The 23,166-nt window shown below is 39.9% G+C and overlaps 2 protein-coding genes across 5 annotated transcripts; one reads left to right on the forward strand and one right to left on the reverse strand.

Moving 5' to 3' along the window:
- Nucleotides 1-9,060: 9,060 nt before the first annotated feature.
- Nucleotides 9,061-17,445, reverse strand: gtf2e1 (general transcription factor IIE, polypeptide 1, alpha). 3 transcript variants are annotated; one of them, XM_034693595.1, is made up of 7 exons: nt 17,319-17,445; nt 15,140-15,270; nt 14,101-14,396; nt 13,847-14,004; nt 12,221-12,416; nt 11,631-11,860; nt 9,061-9,839 (listed from the first exon to the last, which is right to left on the reverse strand). In XM_034693595.1, the coding sequence occupies exons 3-7, from the start codon at nt 14,388-14,390 to the stop codon at nt 9,379-9,381; spliced, it is 1,335 nt and encodes a 444-aa protein (XP_034549486.1). In that variant the 5' UTR covers nt 14,391-14,396; nt 15,140-15,270; nt 17,319-17,445; the 3' UTR covers nt 9,061-9,378. The 3 variants fall into 3 exon arrangements, with proteins under 3 accessions (XP_034549486.1, XP_034549487.1, XP_034549485.1); XM_034693596.1 differs by having other exon boundaries at nt 9,061-9,836; nt 17,071-17,396; XM_034693594.1 differs by having other exon boundaries at nt 17,071-17,395.
- Nucleotides 17,446-17,547: 102 nt separating this feature from the next.
- Nucleotides 17,548-22,952, forward strand: rabl3 (RAB, member of RAS oncogene family-like 3). Of its 2 annotated transcripts, none has more exons than XM_034693597.1 (8): nt 17,548-17,668; nt 17,982-18,073; nt 19,028-19,157; nt 19,248-19,362; nt 20,010-20,163; nt 21,899-21,970; nt 22,436-22,474; nt 22,571-22,952. In XM_034693597.1, the coding sequence occupies exons 1-8, from the start codon at nt 17,623-17,625 to the stop codon at nt 22,625-22,627; spliced, it is 705 nt and encodes a 234-aa protein (XP_034549488.1). In that variant the 5' UTR covers nt 17,548-17,622; the 3' UTR covers nt 22,628-22,952. The 2 variants fall into 2 exon arrangements, with proteins under 2 accessions (XP_034549488.1, XP_034549489.1); XM_034693598.1 differs by having other exon boundaries at nt 20,013-20,163.
- The last annotated feature ends 214 nt before the right edge of the window (nt 22,953-23,166 follow it).

Genomic DNA, 23,166 nt, shown 5'->3' on the forward strand with positions numbered 1-23,166 from the left:
TGGCAGTTTAGAGATATTAAGAATACAAGTTTTCCATTATGAGAGGCACAGCTGACTTGATTGACAGGCGGGAACACTGTAGCTGTTAACTAAGAGGCTGAGCCTCTTTACCTCACACTAGCTCGACAGCAGTTAGGTTGTGTTCAGCATTTCCAATATGGCTCCCGCCAATGATTGTCTTCAAAACAGCGCTTCAGAAACAGATGTGTAAATCCATCGTTGAGTGTATCTCAGCATTTGGATTTAAGAGTGATTTTAACTTAACTATATTTTTCACAACAAAAGTTAATGTGGAAAGATCACAAATATTGCTCTAAATGTGATTTAATAACGTCAATTTTTATAATTCACTCTACATTTTTAAGACATTTAAGGGCTAAATGTGAAGAATTGTTGCTGTTATTTTCAGTGTGCACAACTTTACCAATGGGGTCCCATATTTTTTAATTCAAAGTATCAACTATATATCTAGAGCAAACTGTTTTAATAAAAAGGAGATCATTCTAATCAGATGCCTAATATGAACATAGAAAATATCTAAATTTAAAAAAGCATTTCAGATGTGGTTTCCCTGTACCAACATATGCAGGGGGCGTTGTGGCTCAGTGGGTAGAGTCGGTAAGACAATGAACCCCAATAGCACACACTATTGTTCAAAATGAGATTAGCTATTAGGCCTTGCTAATAGGCCATTAGTGGCGAATGTTGTGTTGAATGGGTGAATGCAATGAGTTGTGTAAAACACTATGAGTGGTCAGAAAGACTAGAAAATTGCTATATAAGTACAAGTCCATTTACCATATGTAACAGTATTGTCAGGATTTACCATCATGGTGCTTTTCACACTAAACATCCCATATAGTAGGTTAAAACATTGTGGTTTAAAACACTTTTTGTGGCACTGTGAGTGAGTGTGTGTTTTTTTTTCTTGTGGTGTCTTGATTGCTTTGCACTTATGCCATGTGCTTACAACCACCTCTTTTTCTAAAGTTGTTTTCATCACAACCAGATGGCTGGTTCTTTTCAGTGGAATATTTGAATTTGAAATACCGTAAAAATGTTTCTTGCTCGCATTACTTCAGTGAAAGTGTTTACACCCAGAAAAAGCACCTTACCTTCTTTGAGATGGCTGTTGAAGTCAACACAAGCATTTAGCAGCATGATAACTTAAGAACAAGGTATAAGTTTTATATATTTTTTCTACACCATATTTTTAAGTGAATATGTCTGGCCTGTGCTAATAACCAGCAAGCTAAAGTTAATTTATGCACTACAGTGTACTTGGAAAGCGGTGGAGGGCTCTTGTTTGAATTGCTGTCTTGTATGACCCTGTATTTGATATAATAAATATGAAATGCCCTCTAGGATGTCATTTCAATGGATAAAACATGATCAAATGTACTCTAAAATGCCTTTTCAGAAGATAAATATTAATAAAGTGCCCTCTTGGTAATTTAACCTCTTTATATATTTCTGGCTGTAATGTAAGGTCTGTGATGTAAACAGTAAACAGAATTCTATCATTTGACTATGTGAGTGATGAGTTACAGTGAGCCAGTCAGTTTTAAAATAACCATATGAAAAAAAATATATACATTTTGCTACAATGTTAGCTTTGTGTAGCCACCTTTTTTATAACTATTAATAATTCATAATGGTATTAATTTTACTAGGATTCATTTAATTATAACATTAAATGTTTGGGTTTTCCTTTTACCTACTTGAATTCAGACCTCCTTTAATTTCTCGTGCCCCAATTTGTTTGATTGAACTTTATACTGTCGGTGTCAGGATGCAGGGGAGTGGGACACAATTGCGGATTGTGAGAGGAGGGGTTTCTGAAAGCTATCCCAAAGGAATAACCATTATTATCACAAGAGATGAAAAGGGAAAGGGAGAAAAGACAATAATAATGAGCAAGAAACAACCAAAACAAAACTGGGGCAAGGCAAACCAAACCACCACTGCTGAACAGCTGACCAGAATGCAAACTCTCAGGGAGACCCTGGAAACACTCCTTTAGGAAACACAAAGACAGCCATAGGGTCTTTAAAGGGTGAAAAGAAAAATGCTTGGGTGAAAAGCTCAGCAAAAACCAATTACTGTTCTATAGACACACTTTGATTGTTCATACACACAAAGAGAACCTCTCACTATCTCTGAGGGTGAGACAATGAGTCAGCACAGAGCATTGACACTCACAGGTATATATGAGTTACTCACACCTGGTCTCAATCAAGACCAATCAGCCATACACACACCTGATTCCGTTTGCGGATGATTCCCCACGAAACTCAAAAAGTAACAAGAGTGAGTGCCCCTCTCAACAAACGTTATCTCAAGACACTTTTACAAACATAGCAGGTCTAGACCATACTCTATGTTAAATAATTCATAAAGACCCAACATCAAGACAGGATAAGATCCAGTCCCCTCTTACAGACAGGTCTCAGTCTGGTTTCATCTTAATCCACCATGAACATTGCATCTAGCAGTATTTAGCTAGTTACAGCGGCAAGGACTACTTCTTTTGACAGGCAATAACTTGAGCAGAACCAGACTCGTGTTAGACTTCCATCTGCCTTTGGTACATCCAAAATTTGAAACCCTTGTTCCATTCTGTGACCTCTGGGGTGCATATAGCCCACCCTTATTTGACAACTGGGCTTCTTGTGTAACTACCCTTCAGTTATAGAATGCAATCAAGAAAGAAAACTGAGGAGCTTCAAAAAGGGTCTTCAAAATGCTGCAGTTAGTTAATATAATGGTATACAGCTAGTGGCTTTTTATTTTGCCCCTGCCCCACAACCAGCCTGAGTACACAACTCTTTGGACTGAAAATGAGTGGTGGATCAGAGATGTACTGAAAGACTTTTTGGATCCTTGAACTCCCTGTTCTACTGCTATATGTGTGGATGCCTGTGTGAAAAGATTCAGGAATTTGCATCATCAGAAAATACAGCATGTAGAAAAGAAAAACCTAAAACCTGGTGTTCAGAGCAGCCTGCAGACTAAGCTATGAACACTGAGGATTACTCTAACATAATGTTTAACAAAGGATTAAAAGCCTATCCCATTTGAATGTGAACATTTTCACACAATGTGTATGTCTACAATATGGAACATTTGAATCTACTCTCTACCCTATGTCCATCACATTCTAAACTGGCCTGAGAATTACATTTGTTGATTGTATTGCTAATTTTCACTCAGCACAAATCAGACATTGTTAATCCACATTCAACAAAATAAATACAGAATGCTGTTGAAACTTTTTCAAGATCGGGGGCGGAGCTAGATTCTCTTATTTAATACATAGATTTTTTTGTCATGATACCCCTTAAGTTTTATTGTTTGACATGTGACATTCCTTGAAAAGCTCTACTTTCATACAAATTTTAAAGCTCTATGCAGCTTCTTAGCAGTAATAACAAAGATAATATTATCTTTGTTATTACTGCTAAGAAGCTGCAAGTTCAGCAACGTGGGATTCTGTTGTATTTTCAGTTTCAACTACAGTCTATTTAAAATATGGACGTAGCATCCGTGACGTCCCCCATCTGTTTCTGAATTGCTGTTTTGAGGCAAAGAGGCGGGCTTTGAGCCTCCTAGCCAACAGCTACAGTGTTCCCGCCTGTCAATCAAGTCAGCTGTGCCTCTCATTGGATGACTCGTAATCTCAATATCTTCTTAATTGCCGCGTTGGAAAAAAATTCACCCTTCGTACAGTGTGTACTGATCGAGATATTGGCTATCCAGACTACACTCGTCTTTTGTACCAGGCTGTAGACGTGTTTATTTCTGCTGTAAAGATCGTCTTCTTTGAATTGGTGTGTATGTGGTTTCTGGTACTTCCGGAGCCAGCCTCAAGCGGATCCTCGATGAACTGCAGTTTTTAGCACTTCAGCATTGGACTCATATTTTTAGAACAGAGGTTGCCGCTTGGTTTTCAACTCATAAGGTTATACTAAAGAGGTACCTATAAATCAGTCGGACTGAAGGGAAATTTGACCTTGCATGTTCAAGAAAGGTGACTGATTCAGGCAGATAGCTGTCTAACATGAGTCTGGTTCTGCTCGAGGTTTCTGCCTGTTAAAAGGATGTTTTTCCTTGCCGCTGTAACTGGCTTGATTAATTCTTCAAAACTCACAAAAATATATATGTATACAGTATATATGAAAAGATAAGTTTCTTAAGTGCAACAAAGAGTCAAAGTAAGTGATGAAAGAGAACTGAATGACAGATGGACATCAGGATCAACCATTAAGTTGTTTATCTTCAGGCTTTAATGGGTAGACACTGACAGAGCTACCTCCAAGTAAACAATCTATAATGTAATCACCCCTGCCAGGTCATCAGTCATTACAGCCGGCCCTTGAGAATCCACCTACACACACTCTCACACATAATACATAAAACATCTTTACTGAACCCATCCAAATCAAGTCCTTGAACAAGTCAAATCAATACACATTGATACAGCAAGACAAAACATTGTAATAAAGATATCAAAGATGTTCACAGACTCCATTCCTTCCAATGCCTAAACCACACTATGTTATACCTGTTTTGCAGGATCCCATGGTTTTTTGAAAGCTTTGTGGATTCCCTTCTGAGTTCTGTTCGCCCTCCCTGTAGCCCAACCTATCACCCAACACTCAGGCTTGCCTTGGCAGATCAATGGCACAGCGAGAGGTTAGGTTTTTAATTGAGCTGTCCTGAAGCGTGGGGGATGTTTTAATGAGGCAAGGTCCTGTTTTCATCCTGACCTTTGAGACTCTGCCCTACAGGTGTCCATCCTCTAACTTAAAAAGAACATAAAGCCTTACAGTATATGGCTACCCCTTAGCTGTCACTCACACCAAGCTCCACTGCAGAGTGTGACATTTTAACATTAATCTAACACAGCCAGTAGAAATTTTCCAGCAACAACAAAGGGAACTGTGTTTCATGCTTTCAATAGCGTTTTCAGTATTTTCATTCTCAAGCAATAAACCTAAGGGTAGTTTGCAAGCTGCTGCAGTGTGTGAAAAAATCATTGTTTTTGTCAGTTTTAATATCATTTCAGCTGGTACAGCCCATTTAGGTGAAAGGTAAGGCTTGGATGTGAGGAGTTTAACAGTCAATTCTATCCCCTCATCACTTACTTTAACTCTCTGTGTCCTATTAAAGTTTAAACCATAGACCTTTCTGGAGTCCCTGAGCTCCCTTGTCTCGTAGGTTCCTCTGAGTCTCTGCTGTAGGCAACCTGCTGCTCTGGACGTTCTAGACTCCAGCACCAACAGCTACTTCTACTACTACTATCCGCCTCATCACTATCATCATCTCTCTGTCTCTTATTCTCCTTTATCCCTCTTTCCAATCCCAACTCTGTCAAGGAAGGTGGCTGTCTAACATGAGTCTGGTTCTGCTCGAGGTTTCTGCCTGTTAAAAGGAAGTTTTTCGTTGCTGCTGTAACTAGCTAAATACTGTGAGGTGCAATGCTCATGGTGGATTAAGATGATATAAGACTGAGTCCTGTCTGTAAGAAGGGACTGGATCTTATCCTGTCTTGATGTTGGGTCTTTATTAATTATTTAACATATGGTTTAGACCTCCTATGTTTGTAAAAGTGTCTTGGGATAACGTTTGTTGTGATTTGGTGCTACACCAATAAAAATTGATTGATTGATTAGGTATGTGACTGCAGCAATCAGGATCGAACCACCAACCTTCTTGGGATGACTGACTACCACTGAGCCACAGCTGCCCACGCCACACATTAGGAAAGGGGTTGCCACTGGATAAACTGAGACTGCTGATCTTCCTTATGGCAGACTTATCGTCAGAAAGCAGGTAGATCTTTAAAAAAAGAATTATAGTTTAGTACATTTCAATAACATAGTGCCATATTCCTACCCTCCTGTTATTCAATTTAAAAGAGGCACGAAAGACACTTTTGCCTCCTTCTCAACTAGAAAAAAGTTACGGTATGATGTAATGTGGAAAATCGGAGGACAATTACAACAACTATAATCACAAACCTGAAACAACATCTGTTCATGTGGGTCACTGGCTGCTGAACCTACACCCGCTTGGATGGTGGTTCTGATTTAATCCACCTGAAAAGCTTTAATGCCAGTTTATAAGATAGAAAACTAGCTTACCTGTGAGAGGAATAGACTTCTCAAGTAGAGAAATGCTAGACAGATGAAAGGGAAGGTTGGAGCAGGGCGAGAGTTCACCCCCACTGGGTTAGATGTAGAGAGATACTAGAAAGAGGACAGGGAAATCAAAACCAGGGCAAGAAGCCTATACGGGCAAGAGCTCACCTCTGCCAGGTCAGACTGTGCACACAACACTAAGACAAGTATTGAAATATATCCACAATACAAACCCAGGTGTGGTTCTTTTCCTTTTCACGTAGGGGTGGTAAGAATTCCTTATCTGTCGCAGTTTAGGTTATGGTAATTATTTATAACCTTGTTTCTTAATTTTCATTTCAGCATCCATGTTAAAAAGCAAGAGCTTGTGTATTCTGCCAGCATGAACAACTTGTCTGATCATGCCCTCCAAATCTAAGAGGAGGTCTAATTTAACAATGCAGGATTCTCAGCAGATAAAAAACAATTTGTGACAATGATATGTGGAGAGTCACCCCAGCCTTATTAATGTCTGTCTGTGGGACATTTTACAGGAATGGAAAAAAACATTTGTTAGCATTACTGATGTGCATTTGTATTTTGTATCTTGTAGCTCTTGTGAGCATCAACCAGGGCCGACCCGTGGCATAGGCAGACTAGGCAAACGCTAGGGGCGCGGTCCTTTCAAAGGGGGCGCCACATGCACCCTTAATGAGTGAGGAAGAAAACCCGAAGCCAACAGGAAAAATAATATTGTTTTATCTAATATAATTTGGGGTTAAATTGCAGAGTGAGGCCAGTATACAATTAAAATCGTGTGATTCACCTTTGATTAAAAACAAATTGGTTTGCAGAGCGTTTTTTGAAGGTTTTAATTGTTCATGATTTTCTGTCTTTGTTTTGTTTATTTACACTTTGGTAGCTGTTAGTTTAATTAGATGGAAAATGTAGGCTAGGCTTAAATATAACATATATTTTATATAATTTTTTCCTGCTAAATATCAGCGTTATTACCATTTTATTAAGATTCTTTTGGAAGTAATTATTATTTTAAAATAAAGGAAATGTTTAAAACATAAAGCTGTATGTCAGTTTTCTTTAAGTGTATATGTGATGTGATTGTAGTTGGAGTTGGTTACAATCCAAGGGGCACTGTTCAAAATCTGCCTAGGGCACCAAGTTGGTTAGGGCTGGCTCTGGCAACACCCCTTGTTTTCGCAAAGGGCTTTCTTTCTTTATTTCCCAAGGCAGCTCTTTTGAAAATCAAGTCCCTTGTGAGGCTTCTAACAGGAGCTCCTGCAAAAAAAATCCAATCATAATTTTCACCTCATTTCCATGGAGATTGGACACTCCCTGTGGCCATGGGCATAACACTGAAATAATACAGCATATCTAGTTATTATTTTCAGGCTTACAATGATAATTGCTTGACTGTCCTGAGTGGATTTACTACTTAAGCCAAGAGTGAATGGTAGTGGATAAACCTGGCCCTTGGTGAGTTGTTTTGGCAAACTGTCATACATTTTTCTTCATCTTCCTTGCTAATACTGCCCCCTTGTGGCATTCAGTACAACCCTATTTAAAAAAGCTAATATAATAGTGGCTTAACATAAGTGGTACATATTTGTTAGAGGTAGAAGCACATCCTGGTATACTATGGACTGCTTTTAAAATAATCTTCAGTGATGAATATAATATCACTTTTCTCTCTAGGTGACGTACAGCCATCATTTAGGTGTCTTGTCCATTGTGTTGTACTATTTTTTTTAAAAAATCTTAATGCTGGATCTGTAACCAAATACATACGCATGTTTATGCACTATGATTTGTAGACAGAACTTGTGTTGACACTGGAGCAATGCTTCTGGATGATGCTAACAGAAGCAAAAGGCCTGACAAGTGTGACTGAAACAATATTTGGGGAGACACCATCAAAACTGCTTTTGTATCCCTCAGAGAAGTCAAAGTGGGGCCTGTTGTTTTTCTGTCGACAGAAGTGCGCAGGGTAAGGTTAGCTTTGGGACTAGATGGTGATGGAAATTATGGTTTACGTCTCTCATTTCCTTTTTTGGTGTGGTTTGGAGAGTCCTCGCAAAATCAACCAAATTGTAAAATCTTGCATAATAAATGTTTTGTTACTTTTCGCAGACGACTCCAAACTACCTTCTACATTAAATACCATCATTCCGCAGACTTTAGTCAACAAACTGCTGCTGCTGGGACTACAAACATCTCTCTGCAACTGGATCCTGGACTTTTTGTCAAACAGGCCACAGTCCATGAAGATCCATGGCGTTTCATCTTCGACCATCATACTCAACACGGGCTCCCCATAAGGATGTGTCCTGAGCCCTTCACATATGATTGCTCTGCAAGGTACCTGAACAATCACATAGTGAAGTTTGCAGATGACATGGCTGTGGTTGGACTGATCTCCAACGAGTCTTTGTACAGGCAGGAGGTGAAAGATCTTGAGGACTAGTGCAAATTTAACAATCTCTGCATCAATGTGGGGAAGACTAAGGAGATGGTGGTGGATTTTAGGAAGAGAGGCCGCACCCTTCATCACCCCCTTACATCGGAGGTGCAGCTGCAAGGAAAACTTCATTTTAACAGGCAGAAACCTCGGGCAGAACCAGATTCATGTTAGACAGCCATCTGCCTCCACCGAGTTGGGGTTGGAAAGAGAGACAGAGGAGAATAAGAGAGAGAGGATGGTAGTAGTAGCTGGGACGTCCACAGCAGCAGGTCACCTACAGCAGTAATGGAGCTCAGGGACTCCAGAAAGGTCTGTGGTTAGTAACTTTAATAGGACACAGAGAGTTAAAGTAAGTGATGGGGTGGATAATTAACTGTTAAACTCCTAACGTCCAGCCTTGCCTTTCACCTAAATGGGCTGTCCCAGCTGAAATAGTATTAAAACTGACAAAAACAAGCATTGTTTCACACACTGCAGCAGCTTGCAAACTGCACTCAGGTTTATTGCTTGAGAATAAAAATACTGACAGAACACTAAAAAGGAATGATCATTTATTTCACACGGTCAACGTACTTTCTTTGTGTAATGAAAGAGCACGATGTAGACTGCAGATCTTGAGCGCCAGGTTATGTTTTTGTACTGTCCACAGATCCTTCCTCAGTTATCCCCATCGGCAGCACGAGAGCGCAGTAGTATACTTTTTGAAAAAATCTAAGCGAACCATCAAATAACTCAGTGTGTGTGAGTGTGTGTGTACATATAAACGTGAGCATGTGTTCAGAAGTACATATCTTGAAAAAGGTTTCGTCCCATTTCAATGTAGGCCTCCTTCTCTTGTGTTGTCATCTGTTCCACCAGCTCTGGTCTCTGGCTGACCTCTCTGTACGAGAACGGTCGGCCTCCCACCGTCACCATGGGCTCATCTCCCACCTCCTCGAACTCATCATCATCGTCGTCCTCTTCGTCGGCTTGACGGTGAGCCGCTGCGGTAGTGGGAGGAACTGGGGGTGAGCCGTCGTCTGATTCGCTGGTATCACTGTCGGAGTCACTAGCGTTAGCAGTGGTAGAGGTGAGTCCCCTGGTGGCAGCACTCGCTCCACCTCCACCTCCACCTGCTGCCGCGGCACCCCTCTTCTCATGGATGAGCAGGGCACGCATCACTTCCTCGTTTTCATCTGCCTGACCAGCCCCATGGCCAGCCTCTCCATCCTGGGCTTTGGGTGCCATGTCTGCACCTGCTGGAAAAGTAATGAAATCTTGAAAATAACAGTTTTTCAATTCTAAACCAAGCGGCAACCTCCAGTCTCAAAATATGAACCCATGCGGAAGAGTTATAAACTGCAATTCATTGGGAATTCGCTTGAGGCTGGCTGCAGAAACACAGGAAACCACATACACACCAATTCAAAGAAGACGATCTTTACAGCAGAAACAAACATGTTCACAGCCTGGTTCAAAAAACGGTTTGAGGCTACGTAGCTTATTTCTCTATCGGCACACACTGTACGGGGGTGAATTTTTTTCAAACACAACGGTTCAGAAGATATTAAGATTACGAGTTTTTGCCCCAATAAGGACATGACTGACTTGACTACCGGTCGGGAACACATAGCTGTTGGCTAGGAGGCTCAAACTCCGCCTCTTTATTTCACATCATGTCTGGTTGAGTTCAGCATTACCAATATGGCTCCCGCTGTCGATATGCTTCAAAACAGCTATCAGGAACAGATGGGTGACGTCACGGACACTACGTCCATTATTTATACAGTCTATGTTCTAAACAAATTCCTTTGACTCCGTCTGAAGTTTAGGTTGCTTAAGAAGAGCGTTGAATCATCCACTTCCCCAACTTTTGTTGATGTTAAAAAAGAGTAAAGTTGAAAACCCTGAATAATCTTTAGGCGTTTCTCAAGACGACAGACGTGTGCTAACGAGTATCCAGTGAAACTTTTTATACCAGCGTGTTTTTTTCAGGAGCCTTCATAAAATGTGCAGCTGATAATATTTTCTTGAGGGAAAACACACAAAAACAAACAATATGAGAATTGATCAAGCGGCAACCTCCAGTCTAAAACTATGAGTCCAATGCGGAAGTGCTAAAAACTGCAGTTCATCGATGATCCACTTTAGGCTGGCTCCGGAAGTACCGGAAACCACATACACACCAATTCAAAGAAGACGATCTTTACAGCAGAAATAAACATGTCTACAGTCTGGTACAAAAGACGAGTGTAGTCTGGATAGCTAGCAATATGGCTGCCGCCCCCGATTGGCCTCAAAACAGCGCTTCAGAAACAGATAGGTGACGTCACGGATACTACGTCCATATTTTATACAGTCTTTGGAATTGAGGGATTGATGACACTGAACCAGGGCTGCGCGCTACGTTGATAACAATTATTATTGTGATATAATTTCTTAATATAAATCTAAGAAATGTTCGATAAAAAAGGACTCCACCAACAGCTGGAAAGGGAGGTGGCACTACTGAGCCTTAAACACTAGTTGCCACCCAACATTAGACAGAAGAAGAAGATGTTTGTCACATCTGTATGCTGTGGTGATATGTAGTTATTATTGCACTGTTTTGTGTCAAAGCCCTCTTTTTTCTGAAAAGTTTCTTCTTCGTTAGTTATTAGAGTTTAAAAAACAGGGTTTTACATCCAGGTCTACTTTGATTGATCGCTGCCTTAGAGAGAAACTCCACAGTACCTCGGGGTGGTACACAGTAGGGCGGAGCTTGTTACCGTGTGAATACACAAATTCACTACTGCGCAGACCCTGGCTGCAGAAAATTTACAAGATTGCAGCGTTCTGGAATGGGATATTTTGTCTTCAAAACCAAACAATGGGAAAAGGTGGAGCGACGCTGTCCATTATATACAGTCTATGATCAATCTTGATCGACTCTACCCGCTGAGCCACCACCGCCCTGTATTTATCATTTTAATTACTGAAATATATGACAAACTGTATTGTGATAACATGTTTTTTAATATCGCCCAGCTCTGCATTAAACCTCTACTCACTGTTCTTCAGGATGTCCGGCTCGCTGTAAGCACCTTGCACGGTACTTTCGGTCAACCAGACTGGCCTCTCCTTGGGTGCTTTGCCCTCACTAGCTTTGTTCTTTTGTTCCTCCTGCTCCTCCATGCTGATAACCACATTCTGGGTGTACAGGTCAGCGTAGGATGATTTGTTCGACCAGGCTTCCCGATGTGGCCCGCTTGGGTTGCCTAATGCGGCGGCACGTTCACGGCTGGTGGAAAGAAATTATAAACAAATAAATGACTAAAGTTAATAACCATAAAAAAAACAACTTAAACTATAGCTAACAGGAATCAAATGTACTCATGAAACTATTGAAGTATATTATCTAAACAACCCCTCCCCCCTCTCCTTCCTTCTGATCCTTTCTCGGTAAAGACTCGATGGCTTCAGAGCACAAGCCTCCACTTTGTCAATATTTGTATTGATTTTGAGTACCCAAAATCACAGAAGGCATTCCTTCTTACAAAGATAAACTCGTTTTTAATAAACACACTTAAGGATTTATGTGATGCAGACTGTGAAAGACAGGAAGAGTGGTGTATTTCTGTGAGGATTGTCAGAAGCTGACCTCTGTTTGAGGGCAGGGATCTCAGAAGGCTCAGGTTCCAGTAAGTCATGAGACAAGTTGACGTCTTCTGTCTCACGTAATAAAGCATAGATGGGTTCAATCTGTTCATTGAAGCGTGCCACAAGCGTCCTGGCATCCGGACAGACAGAATCGTCCTCTTCTACCTCCGTCTGGCAGAAAGTGCAACGAAACGTACCTGTGGGTTGTAAAGAGAGTTAAAAATATAAAGGGTGAAGTTCAGGTTCTATAACGTCAATTTCCAAAGCCTACTCCAATGTCTACTCGTGATTAGGGATGGGCAATGATTTTGAAATATTTGAATATTCATTCACTTTGAAAAAATCGAAGAGTTACATCGAACATTTTCTCATTCTAAAAGTAACATTTTTCATCGTTTTTACTGGTATCTGGTTGTAATACGGTATTCCTGCCAGACGGTGGCTATAGAGCGTCTTAAAGCTATTTGCAAACAGAAGAAGAAGAATGCAAACTGCATAAAACAGCAGAAGAAGAAGAAAACACTTCTGACAGTTGCAGCTATTTTCTCTGTTTCTGAATCCCACACTACTACCTACTACACACGTATTTCCAGAGACTGATCATGGCTGTAAAACGTAAACATACACACCACGCTGCCGCGTCCCAGAAACACTGATGTAAAGGTCGAGACAGACGCTGTCAGTGCCCGCTACTAGCAGCACCTTGTCCTGCTGCTGGTTAATGTGACTGACAACATGTCCAACATGAGTCTGGTTCTGCTCGAGGTTTCTGCCTGTTAAAGGAAGTTTTTCCTTGCCGCTGTAACTAGCTAAATACTGCGAGGTGCAACACTCATGGAGGATTAAGATGAGATCAGACTGATTCCTGTCTGTTAGAGGGGACTGGATATTATCCTGTCCTGATGTTGGGTCTTTGTTAATAATTGAACATAGAGTACGGTCTAGAACTGCAATGTTTTTGTAAAAGTGTCTTGAGATAACATTTGTTGGGATTTGGCGCTATACAAATAAAGATTGATTGACATGTTTAAGGGCCAAAGCATACATATATTAGAGACTTGCTTCATAACTGCAGTTTCATCATCATGTTTTAGTTGATGAATTACAGGATCAGCACCATTACAACTTAAGCATTGTCGTATTTGCATGAAGCCCTAAGTAGTTGGTGCTGAGCCCTGGTTGTTATGATGCTAGAGGAGGTGGGTAGACTATCAGTGGGAGGGATGGCCATGAGAAAGAGGCAATGATTCATCAACAGCCAGTTCACATTTCCCACAAATACTCCTCACGTAGAAACCAACACTTACCCTTGGCAGCTCTGTAGTGAGAAATGAAAAAGGAGTAGCATTAACAACCATGCCAAGGTAAATGTGGTAAAACACATTTTGCGCGCCAGAGGAAAGACACACGGATTCCTTAATTATTAAGAAGTTGATTCAGTGACATTTCCTCCTGGCCCCACAAATATGACTTTGTTGATCAGGCTTATATCATGACAACAGATGGTTGATATGCATATAGTAATCTGGGAAGTCCAGAATCCAGCCAAAATGCGTTAATACAATAGCATTCTGAATGTCTAGATAACCAATGTGCAACATTACTCTAGATATTTTTCAATATTTACCAGTCATAGGTTCAAACAGCTGATTCGCCTCGAGGTCGGTGAAGGTAGACATGCAGCATGGACACCGGAAGGAGGCACGATTAGTCGAGTCCCGCTCATCCGTCTCAATTCGCCGCCGCATGTGATCCAGCTTATATTTGACCACATTTACCAGCACCCTAAAGAAACCACATTGGTAAAGCTTAGTAATATGCAAACCATTGAAGAGGTTTATTACTGCCATCTAATGTATAAAAACAACAGGATATAATCACCTGTAGTTGATGAAGTAGTAGTTGTGCCTTGTCGTCTTTCCATCAGGAGCTGTTTCTACTCTCATTCGGCACTTGACGAATTTGTCTGACTTCAGTGTGTTGAGTACCGAGCGGAGTTGTTTCCGGTCAAACTTGAGCAGCTCCAGCATGTCCTCTTCTCGTACACATGGGTTGCGGATCAGCACATCGAGGGCCAATGCGTGATCAACTCCATAGAAGCCCCTCACTACCTGCTTGGCTAGCCGCTTGAGTGCTGCTGGGACCTCCGTCAACAGCTCTGGTTCTATCATGGTTTGCTGTAAACATGAGAGAATGAGAGATGACATCACGTGGGTGAAGATCTGAGACAGCAGGCATGGAAACTTGGGAGAGAAGGGCAGGGCAGGAGTACTAGACACAATAAGCATAAATAAGCATGTGGGAAACCTTATTACACAAAGTTAGTTACATTTTGGAGGAAGATTTCGGATACATTGGGCAGCATGAATACAAAGAGAAATCTGTACGGTATACAGCAGTGGCCAAAAATATTAGAACATAGGCATATATAAGAGGTTTCAGTTGTTTTGGTTGAATTGGCCTTTAAAATATCCATAAAATGAATGAAATATCCACAAAGTCGTAACTCTAACTATTGCCAGAGCTACGTGTGACAGAAGGTTCAAAGTGCGGAACCTCAACCCCATCGAGCACATTTGGGGCGAGTTGGAGAATAAACTGGATAAATCAATTGTACATTCAAAGGAAGGCCTTTGGGTTGAGTTGCAGAAGGCATGGGACAACATTAGTGTTGAAGTTCTAGGATGCCATAGAGATGTGCTGCTGTATTGCTGCAAACATTTATTAAAGTTCAAAGTGGATAGATCAGCAGGACTCACTTCATCTGACTTTTGTTGTGTTCAGAGCAGCCATCTGCATGTTTCATGAACATTATGAAATGAAATCATGTTTTGGAGGCAAAAAAAGGTCAATATATTCAGATCTGTCAAGTGTTCCAACAAGTTTGACCACCACTGTATATCATTTTAAATGAACCTACCTCTTAATTTGTTCCTTTCCAAAGATGGTTTAGTCAGGAGTACAACGCAGTACCTCAGTTTAAGTGGTGGGCAACTCCTTTATCATCCCAAATCCATATCGCAGGATCCGCAGCACCAAGTTTGAGGTGATCTAGAAATGATGAACACATAATAAGTTTTGACCCTTGAAGTATTGCAATATCTTAGCAGAGTTTAACCCTCCTGTTACCCTCAACATCCTTTATCCTTGGGGTCAATTTGACCCCGGCAATTAAACCTCCAGAAACTGATTGTTACCCAGGTTTATGTCTCAGGTACTTTGTTTCTTTTAGGTTACAAAAATGTATGTTATAGTGACCTCAATATCATCCAAAAGAACTAAAACAAATGTGTGTAAAATGTTGAAATTTCTTATGTCATATACAGCTAAAACAGCCTGGGGTCAAATGGACCCCAAGGAACACCGATGCGTATTTTTATTTTTATTTTTTTACAGGAAAATGGAACATAAACATTTTAATTTTATGTTTTCCCAGTTGTCCATGAGGAAAAGTCATGAAATATGAAGTCAAAGTGATTTTCATCATTAATTTAGAGACGTTAATTGGTCCAATTGACCCCAAGGACAATAGGAGGGTTAAAACAGGGGTTCTGCAACCCCCAAAATCTAGGTGACAAAGAGTCACGACCCCTACTGTCCCTCAAAGTGATTTAATATGGCTTCATGTCGCTGGTCTGCAGAAAATGACCCTACCTATATGAGCATGTGTTCCTGTGCTGTTATGAATTAACCTGCTGTTACTGATGCTTCTGATCATTAATGTTCACTAATCCTAAAGTTAGGAGTCACCTGACAAAAAGAAAGGCAGATAACTCATTACATTTTCTATTTTCAAGGTTTTATTTCAAGCTTATTACCCGGCTTTCTTACTGATCTTCCAGTTGTGTAAGAAGCTTGATTCTGATTGGTCAAAACTCCTTGACAGCGGTTATTAACATTCACTAACATGAGCAACACCAGAGTCAAACTGATCGCACGTCATGTCAAAACAATCCACTGAAAAGAGTTCAGACAAATTTATAAGGCAGATAAGAATCCATCACCATGGAACGCTAACTGACGTGGAATCACTGGGATTATTTGTATAATTTATTTCATTTTACATCAATAAAATACAATTTTAATCAATGTTTTAGACAATGTGTTTGTATTTTAAGTTAATGGCAGGGTAATAAGCAGGATAATGTATGGTTAGCAGGTTGATGGGAAAAAGAACCCAGACAGGGTGAGACAAGACACCAACGTGAAGCTCGTCCTACTTAGCTACTATTTTTGTCAATATTATTTACTGTAATGGGTAAAATGTACTAATTTTAGGTAACTTTAAAAAAAAAAACATTCTGGAAGACATCACACGACCCCCTATTTATGTCCTGCGACCCCCCCAGGGGTTCCAGACCCATATTTTGGGAACCTCTGCCTTAAAGTAATGCAATATCTTAGCAGAGTTTAAAGAAAAAGAGGCAAACCAGCAGTGAGCTGGACATTCACACACCACGAGGGTCTATATGTAGTCACATACAGTCATTGTAGAAATTGTTCTATAAGAGAACAAACACTGATTGCTATAAAATGACATTAAATACAATTAAACACCAAGAGCACAAAGTTAGCTGAGCTAAGAAAGCTATGTGAATAATGTTAGCATCCTTTACATGATGAAAACACAGCTAGCTACTTATCCTGATCCGGCGACACAAAGAGACAGTTCAACAATAAGATACTGACAAACACAAACCGAACAAGACACACGAGGCATACTACTGCAACAATATCTAAGACGTTTAGCTAGCTGCTGGTTAGCATAACGTTATATATAAATATCTTCCCTGTCTTCCTCTATCGTTACTCTCAGTTTACAAACAGTAACACGGTGTTAGTTGGACTTACCAAACAGACAATATGACGGAGGGGTTTTAGTTATATTTCAGTTAGTTATCCGGGCTCATGTCAATCTGATGCGACACTTTCAAACTTTAATGTTCCACCGACACAAAGGCTGCAGCGTTGACTTGTGAAATCACACTGTCTCTAACAAACACGACGTAAGGCTTTGATAATACTCATTCTTTAAACTGCTAAGTTATCGAGCACACTTCATATCGTTTGAGAAGAGAACACCAGATATAAATCAAAACCTTTTCTTTTCTCTCCAACTATTTCCTCCTCTTCTTCTTCTTTGGTAATGTCGTGCAGCTATCCGCGCAGTGCTGCCACCCTGTGGTGTTTATTAGTTAAACAGTAATCTCGCGAGAAGAGTTTTTGTAAACGAGAATAAGAAACAACCCAGCAGCCAGGAGGAGCAGTTATGTTGATTGGCAGACACTGTCCAATGGCACTGCTTCTTTGACGAACGCTTAATATTCAACCAATCGGATTTAAGTAACGGTATTTCAAGGCGGGGTTTCCTTTGCTTTCTTCCGGGACACTGCTGGCTCGAAAATGGCTTCTCTTGACAGGGTGAAAGTATTAGTTTTAGGAGATTCTGGTAAGCTCAGTGCATTTTTCCTTTCGTAGAACCTTATATGAATGTGTCTGCTCATTTGTAGAGCTCTTTGTGATTCGGAGAAAATATTACATGGCTTGCACACATTAAAGTTTAATAAACTCTTATGTCAAAGTCTGTGGCATTACTTCTGTATACCTGCGTAACGTCACCTGCGCAGAATAATAGCTTTCCCTAGAGCTGATTTATTTATCTATATATTAATAATTATACTCGATTAAACAGCATATCTGTGAAAGCATAAATATATTTCATAATAACTGTCAGTCATTTGCCCATATTCTTGCCTTTGTAGGGGGGGGCAAGTCTTCCTTGGTCCATCTGCTCTGTCAGAACCAGGTCTTGGGAAACCCATCATGGACTGTTGGTTGCTCAGTGGATGTGCGGGTAAGAAGATTGATCACATTTGATTCAGAAGAGGTTTAAAATGATGCTGAAGCTGAAATGCATGGACCACAAGTACCATTAAAATGTGCCAATCACTTGCTACAGTCACCTTTGTACAGTACATGTACGGTTGCCAACTTTCTCACTACTAAATAAGGGACAGGTGCACAGTGCCATGGTGGTGTGAGCATGATGTGAGAATTCAGCATATACTCGTATTCAACTGGAAATGCAGAAAGTGTGTATATTCCCTTTAATCCTTACTGTATCATGATGTAACCTCATATGAACAAACCTCAAAGAAAACACAATTTGTCTCTTTACATCAAAAAACAGGCAAAAGAAAAAATTAAATGTAAAAGAGGAGTATGACTCACCAAATGTAGTCTTCCCATGGATACTTTTTGCTGCTCTTGACTGACTCAAGCAGTCTTTTGTCCTTTAGCACAGAAAGAAGTCCTTACATGACAAGTCACAGTTTACAGATATTCAAAGTTCATGTTTGATCAGCTCTGTGCTGCATCTGTTTCTTGAGTCTGACCATTTAATGGTCATCAGAGAGAAAATCCTCTCCACACTTTTTTGCAGGACTTGGCACATTTGCGCTGTATACAACTGATGCGTGTGAGGGGGCCTGTGATTGGATAAAAGGCGGTGTGATTGGCACATGATCTGCCACTGCCGTTTTATCTGATCTAGGATCTGTAGAGTGCAGTCTGCTGTGTTTACAAGAGTTAATAGTCAATATACGGGAAAATTGAGGTCCCGTATGAAACAAACCAATTTAGCCCAATATACGGGATGTCCCAGCTAATACGGGACAGTTGGCAACCCTAATTACATGTGCACAACATTTGAGTAACCATACATGATATCAGAGCTAGTTTATAACTGGCATGTTATTGATGCTTGAATCACTAAAATTATGGAATCTCAATAACTTTTCACCCACAGGTCCAAGATTATAAAGAGGGAACCCCAGAGGAGAAAACCTACTACATTGAACTCTGGGATGTCGGAGGATCTGTTGGTAGTGCCAGCAGTATCAAGAGTACAAGAGCTGTCTTCTACAATTCAGTAAATGGTGAATATCATGTGATATGATTATCTTAAGAAGTCTGACAGCTTTATTGCTGCCATTGTTTGGTTGTAACAGATTGTATGTTTTTTCCAGGAATAATATTGGTGCACGATTTAACAAATAAGAAATCCTCTCAGAATCTCTACCGATGGTCGCTAGAGGCACTTAACAGAGATTCCTCTCCAACGGGAGTCATAGTTTCAAATGGGTAAGTTGATGTCTTAGAATTCCCAGTGAGCACTAACTTAAATTTTAACATTTAAATTTTGATCTGGATGCCAGAGACCTAATAGCCACCAGTTTTCTATCAGCTAAAATACAGTAACATCATCAACATAACCGAGAACACATTTTTGTGTTTTAATGAATTAATGTTGTAACTTTGCAAAGACATCAATCAATCGATCATTATTTGTATAGCGCCAAATCACAACAAACGTTATCTTAAGACGCTTATACAAACAGAGCAGGTCTAGATCATACTCTGTTAAATTATCAGCAAAGACTCAACATCAAGACAGGATACAATCCCTCTTACTAACAGGACTTGATCTTATTTCATCTTAATCCACCATGAGTATTGCACCTCGCAGTATTTAGCCAGTTACAGCGGCAAGGAAAAACTTCCTTTAACAGGCAGAAACCTCAGGCAGAACCAGACTCATGTTAGACACACATCTGTCTCGATCGAGTTGTGGTGTGTGAACATCTCTCCAATGGTGGCCTTTGTTGTTTTTCAAAGGATATTTCAAAGTTAAAATGCTCACTGGGTTGTTTTTCTTCTCAGCATGGAAGACATGACATTTAATCTGGAGTTTTACTCCTTAGCAATTAAGGTTCAATCTTTTCTCTCAGCAGTGACTATGATCGAGAGCAGTTTGCTGAGAATCCGGTGCCTTTGCTGCTGATTGGCACAAAGTTTGACCAGATCCCAGAGTCCAAACGCAATGAAGTTCTCACACGGACGGCCTTCTTGTCTGAAGACTTCAATGCAGAGGAGATTAACCTTGCAAGTTAAACTTTTCATTCCTCCAAAGCTTCAAACTTAATTTTGCTATAGAGTACCAAAATATCCCTGTTTGTAATCAGAGCCACTTGCAGAGGGCTGGACCCAGCAGAAATGGACTTCAGCCCGGTTTACGTGGAAATGTTTTCAATAGATAACGGCTAACTACTGTTGCAATTTGGTCGTTAATATACACAGAAATGTCACTTCAAAACGCAACATTTTGAAAACGGATTCTATAGTGGAATTCTTGAAAATGCTACCCCTTTCTATCGCCAAATGAACATTACATAGATCCTCTGAAAGATTGCAGCCCCCATTCGCACATGTGTATAGATTCCAAGTCAAATAGCTCTGCATAATTAAGAGAATAATAAGAACAATGGTGGACTACCAAGCTGTGTTTGTGCTGTTGACTACTGGGTTTCACTCAATGAATCTTTATTTGTATAGCTCCAAATTGCAACAAACGTTATCTCAAGACACCTTTACAGGTCTAGACCATACTCTATGTTAAATTATTAACCAGACATCAAGACAGGTTAAGACTCAGTCTTATCTCTTCCTAATCAATCATAAGCATAGAGCACTTTGCAGTATTTAACTAGTTACAGCGGTAAGGAAAAACTTCCTTTAACAGGCAGAAACCAGACTCATGTTAGACAGCCATCTGCCTCGACAGAGTTGGAGTTGGAAAGAGGGATAGAGGAGAATAAGAGGGATAGAGGAGAATAAGAGAGATAGAGGAGAATAAGAGAGATAGATAGATGATGGTGATGAGACGGCAAGGAAAAACTTCCTTTTAACAGGTAGAAACTTTGAGCAGAACCAGACTTGCGTCAAAACCAAATGCTTATGGCTACCTTGTGCTGGGCATACATAGTGCAAATTGTTGCTGGTTCTTGCCTGTTTTTGTGTAACACAACTTTTTTTAAAGATCTGGCCAAATTTCAGTTGGATCAAGCTTTATTTGCAGTGCAGTGTACAGGGGGGCACATGGGGCACAATCAACTGCTCCTGATTGGTCAGATGTGCAAGAGTAGACTGTGCCACCAGGATTTCTGACATGTAAGAGATTCTGGTTGGCAGGCAGCCTTCTCTCACATGGTGAAAACAAGACCACAATTTGGTATCCAATTTCAGGGCTTCTTTTCCTAATTGCCTCTGTGCAAATAAATGACATTGTCTGAAAGCACCATGGTAAGACAGGTCCTGATGAACACAACTGAAATACACATTAGTATACACCAATCAGCCATGACATCACATAGATCTGTGCAGTCTGCTGCAGTCTGGTACAACAACTCTAATTCTACTTTCACAAAGGGTCTACATTTTCAGTTTTTGTTGACACATCAGGTGATGATTGTATTTATTGATGAACTGATTCACTGATCAAATGATTGAAATTGCGGTTGTTTTACAAGTTCTAACTTGCTTGATTTGTGATGTGGCAACTTGCTCAAACAGTAGAAATATGAAAATAGTTCAAAATCAAACCCTAGTTTTGTAACCTGTTATTCTCATGCTCTAGCCCCTTTTTAAAAAATATGTCTTTGGTGACACCTTGTGGTAGTTTTTTTCAAGTAATACACAATGGCTGATCTCACCTTCAGAAGTATGAAAAAAAGAGTCTCATCACATATGCAATAAGCAGTTCAAGTTATTTGATTTCTCAAACGTGAAAAAGAGTGTCTTTCTCTAAAGTCTGTGGCAAAGTTATACTTTGTTTTTACAGGACTGCACAAACCCAAGATACCTAGCAGCAGGCACATCCAACGCTGTGAAGCTTAGCAGGTTCTTTGACAAGGTGAGGCACCTCTTGCTCTGTGTGATTGGAAGCTTTCAGATGTCAGCCATTCAGTGTTAAAGTCATTGTCAATTACCAATAATATGTTTTTGACTGTTACTGCCAGAAAATCTTAGCAAACTGTTTTGTTTGTAGTAGGAAACATAGTCAGACTAACATACCTAAAAACAGGGTGTATACATATATACAGAATATATATGTTTATATATATTCACACACATTCATATATATAAGGTGGACATTAACCCTCAAATGCCAACCAGATTAATGACATCAATGATCATTCCCTATAATTAAATGAATTGTTTATTCTAGTTCTTGGTGTTAACGCTGTGTTAACAGAGTTGTGACTACCTGACATTCCAAAATGATAATTGTGTTTTTTCGGGTTGACTACACAGCAAATTCATCTTCCTCTTTTTTTCTTCTTTATACTTAAAAACAATTCAACCTATCTCTCAACAGGTCATAGAAAAGAGGTATTTCACAAGAGATCCAAGTCAGGTGAGTTTCCATTTGTTAACTTTGTAAAACAAATAACAAGTCCAATTTCAAATTGATCTGTTTCCATTGAACACATTTCTGTCCCTTTCTCTACAGATGACAGGTTTCACAGATAGGAAACGGTTCAACTTCAAAAGTCTGCATTATGACTGACAGCAGAGCTCTGGTTTGATTGTACTGCCTGTGTGCTCTTATACCACGACTCAACTATCACACTTAAAGATATAATTGATGCCCAAATTTACTGCTCACTGAAATGTCTTCTGTATGTAAATAAAAAAGTAGTCTTTTACTTTTATGTTAAGAGTAAGATGTTATAGACAAAGTATATGATAATAAAGAATCTAGATTAGAATATTGCAAAGGTGATAAAGCAGAAATACGAAATGAAGAGATATGACTTTGTAAAAATGAACATATGCAATTGTTACAAATGAAGTGTAAAATTTTGTTATTAAAATAAAAATACCAAATATTATGTGATGAATGTCATTATTGGGATGGCTCCTGTGATGCTAATGCCAGCAACACTGCTATTTTTTTTATATGCAGATGACTTTTACCTACTTTTTCAGTGTGGCCTTGTTCGGGTTGGAAAGAGGGATGCAGGAGATTAAAAAAGAGAGAGAGAGTGAGTGGTGATAGGGATGAGATGGATAGTAGTAGAAGTAAAAGTAGTAGCTGTTGCAGCT

This window comes from Notolabrus celidotus, chromosome 10 (genome assembly GCF_009762535.1).
Source record: "Notolabrus celidotus isolate fNotCel1 chromosome 10, fNotCel1.pri, whole genome shotgun sequence".
In the NCBI taxonomy this organism is placed as follows: Eukaryota; Metazoa; Chordata; class Actinopteri; order Labriformes; family Labridae; genus Notolabrus; species Notolabrus celidotus.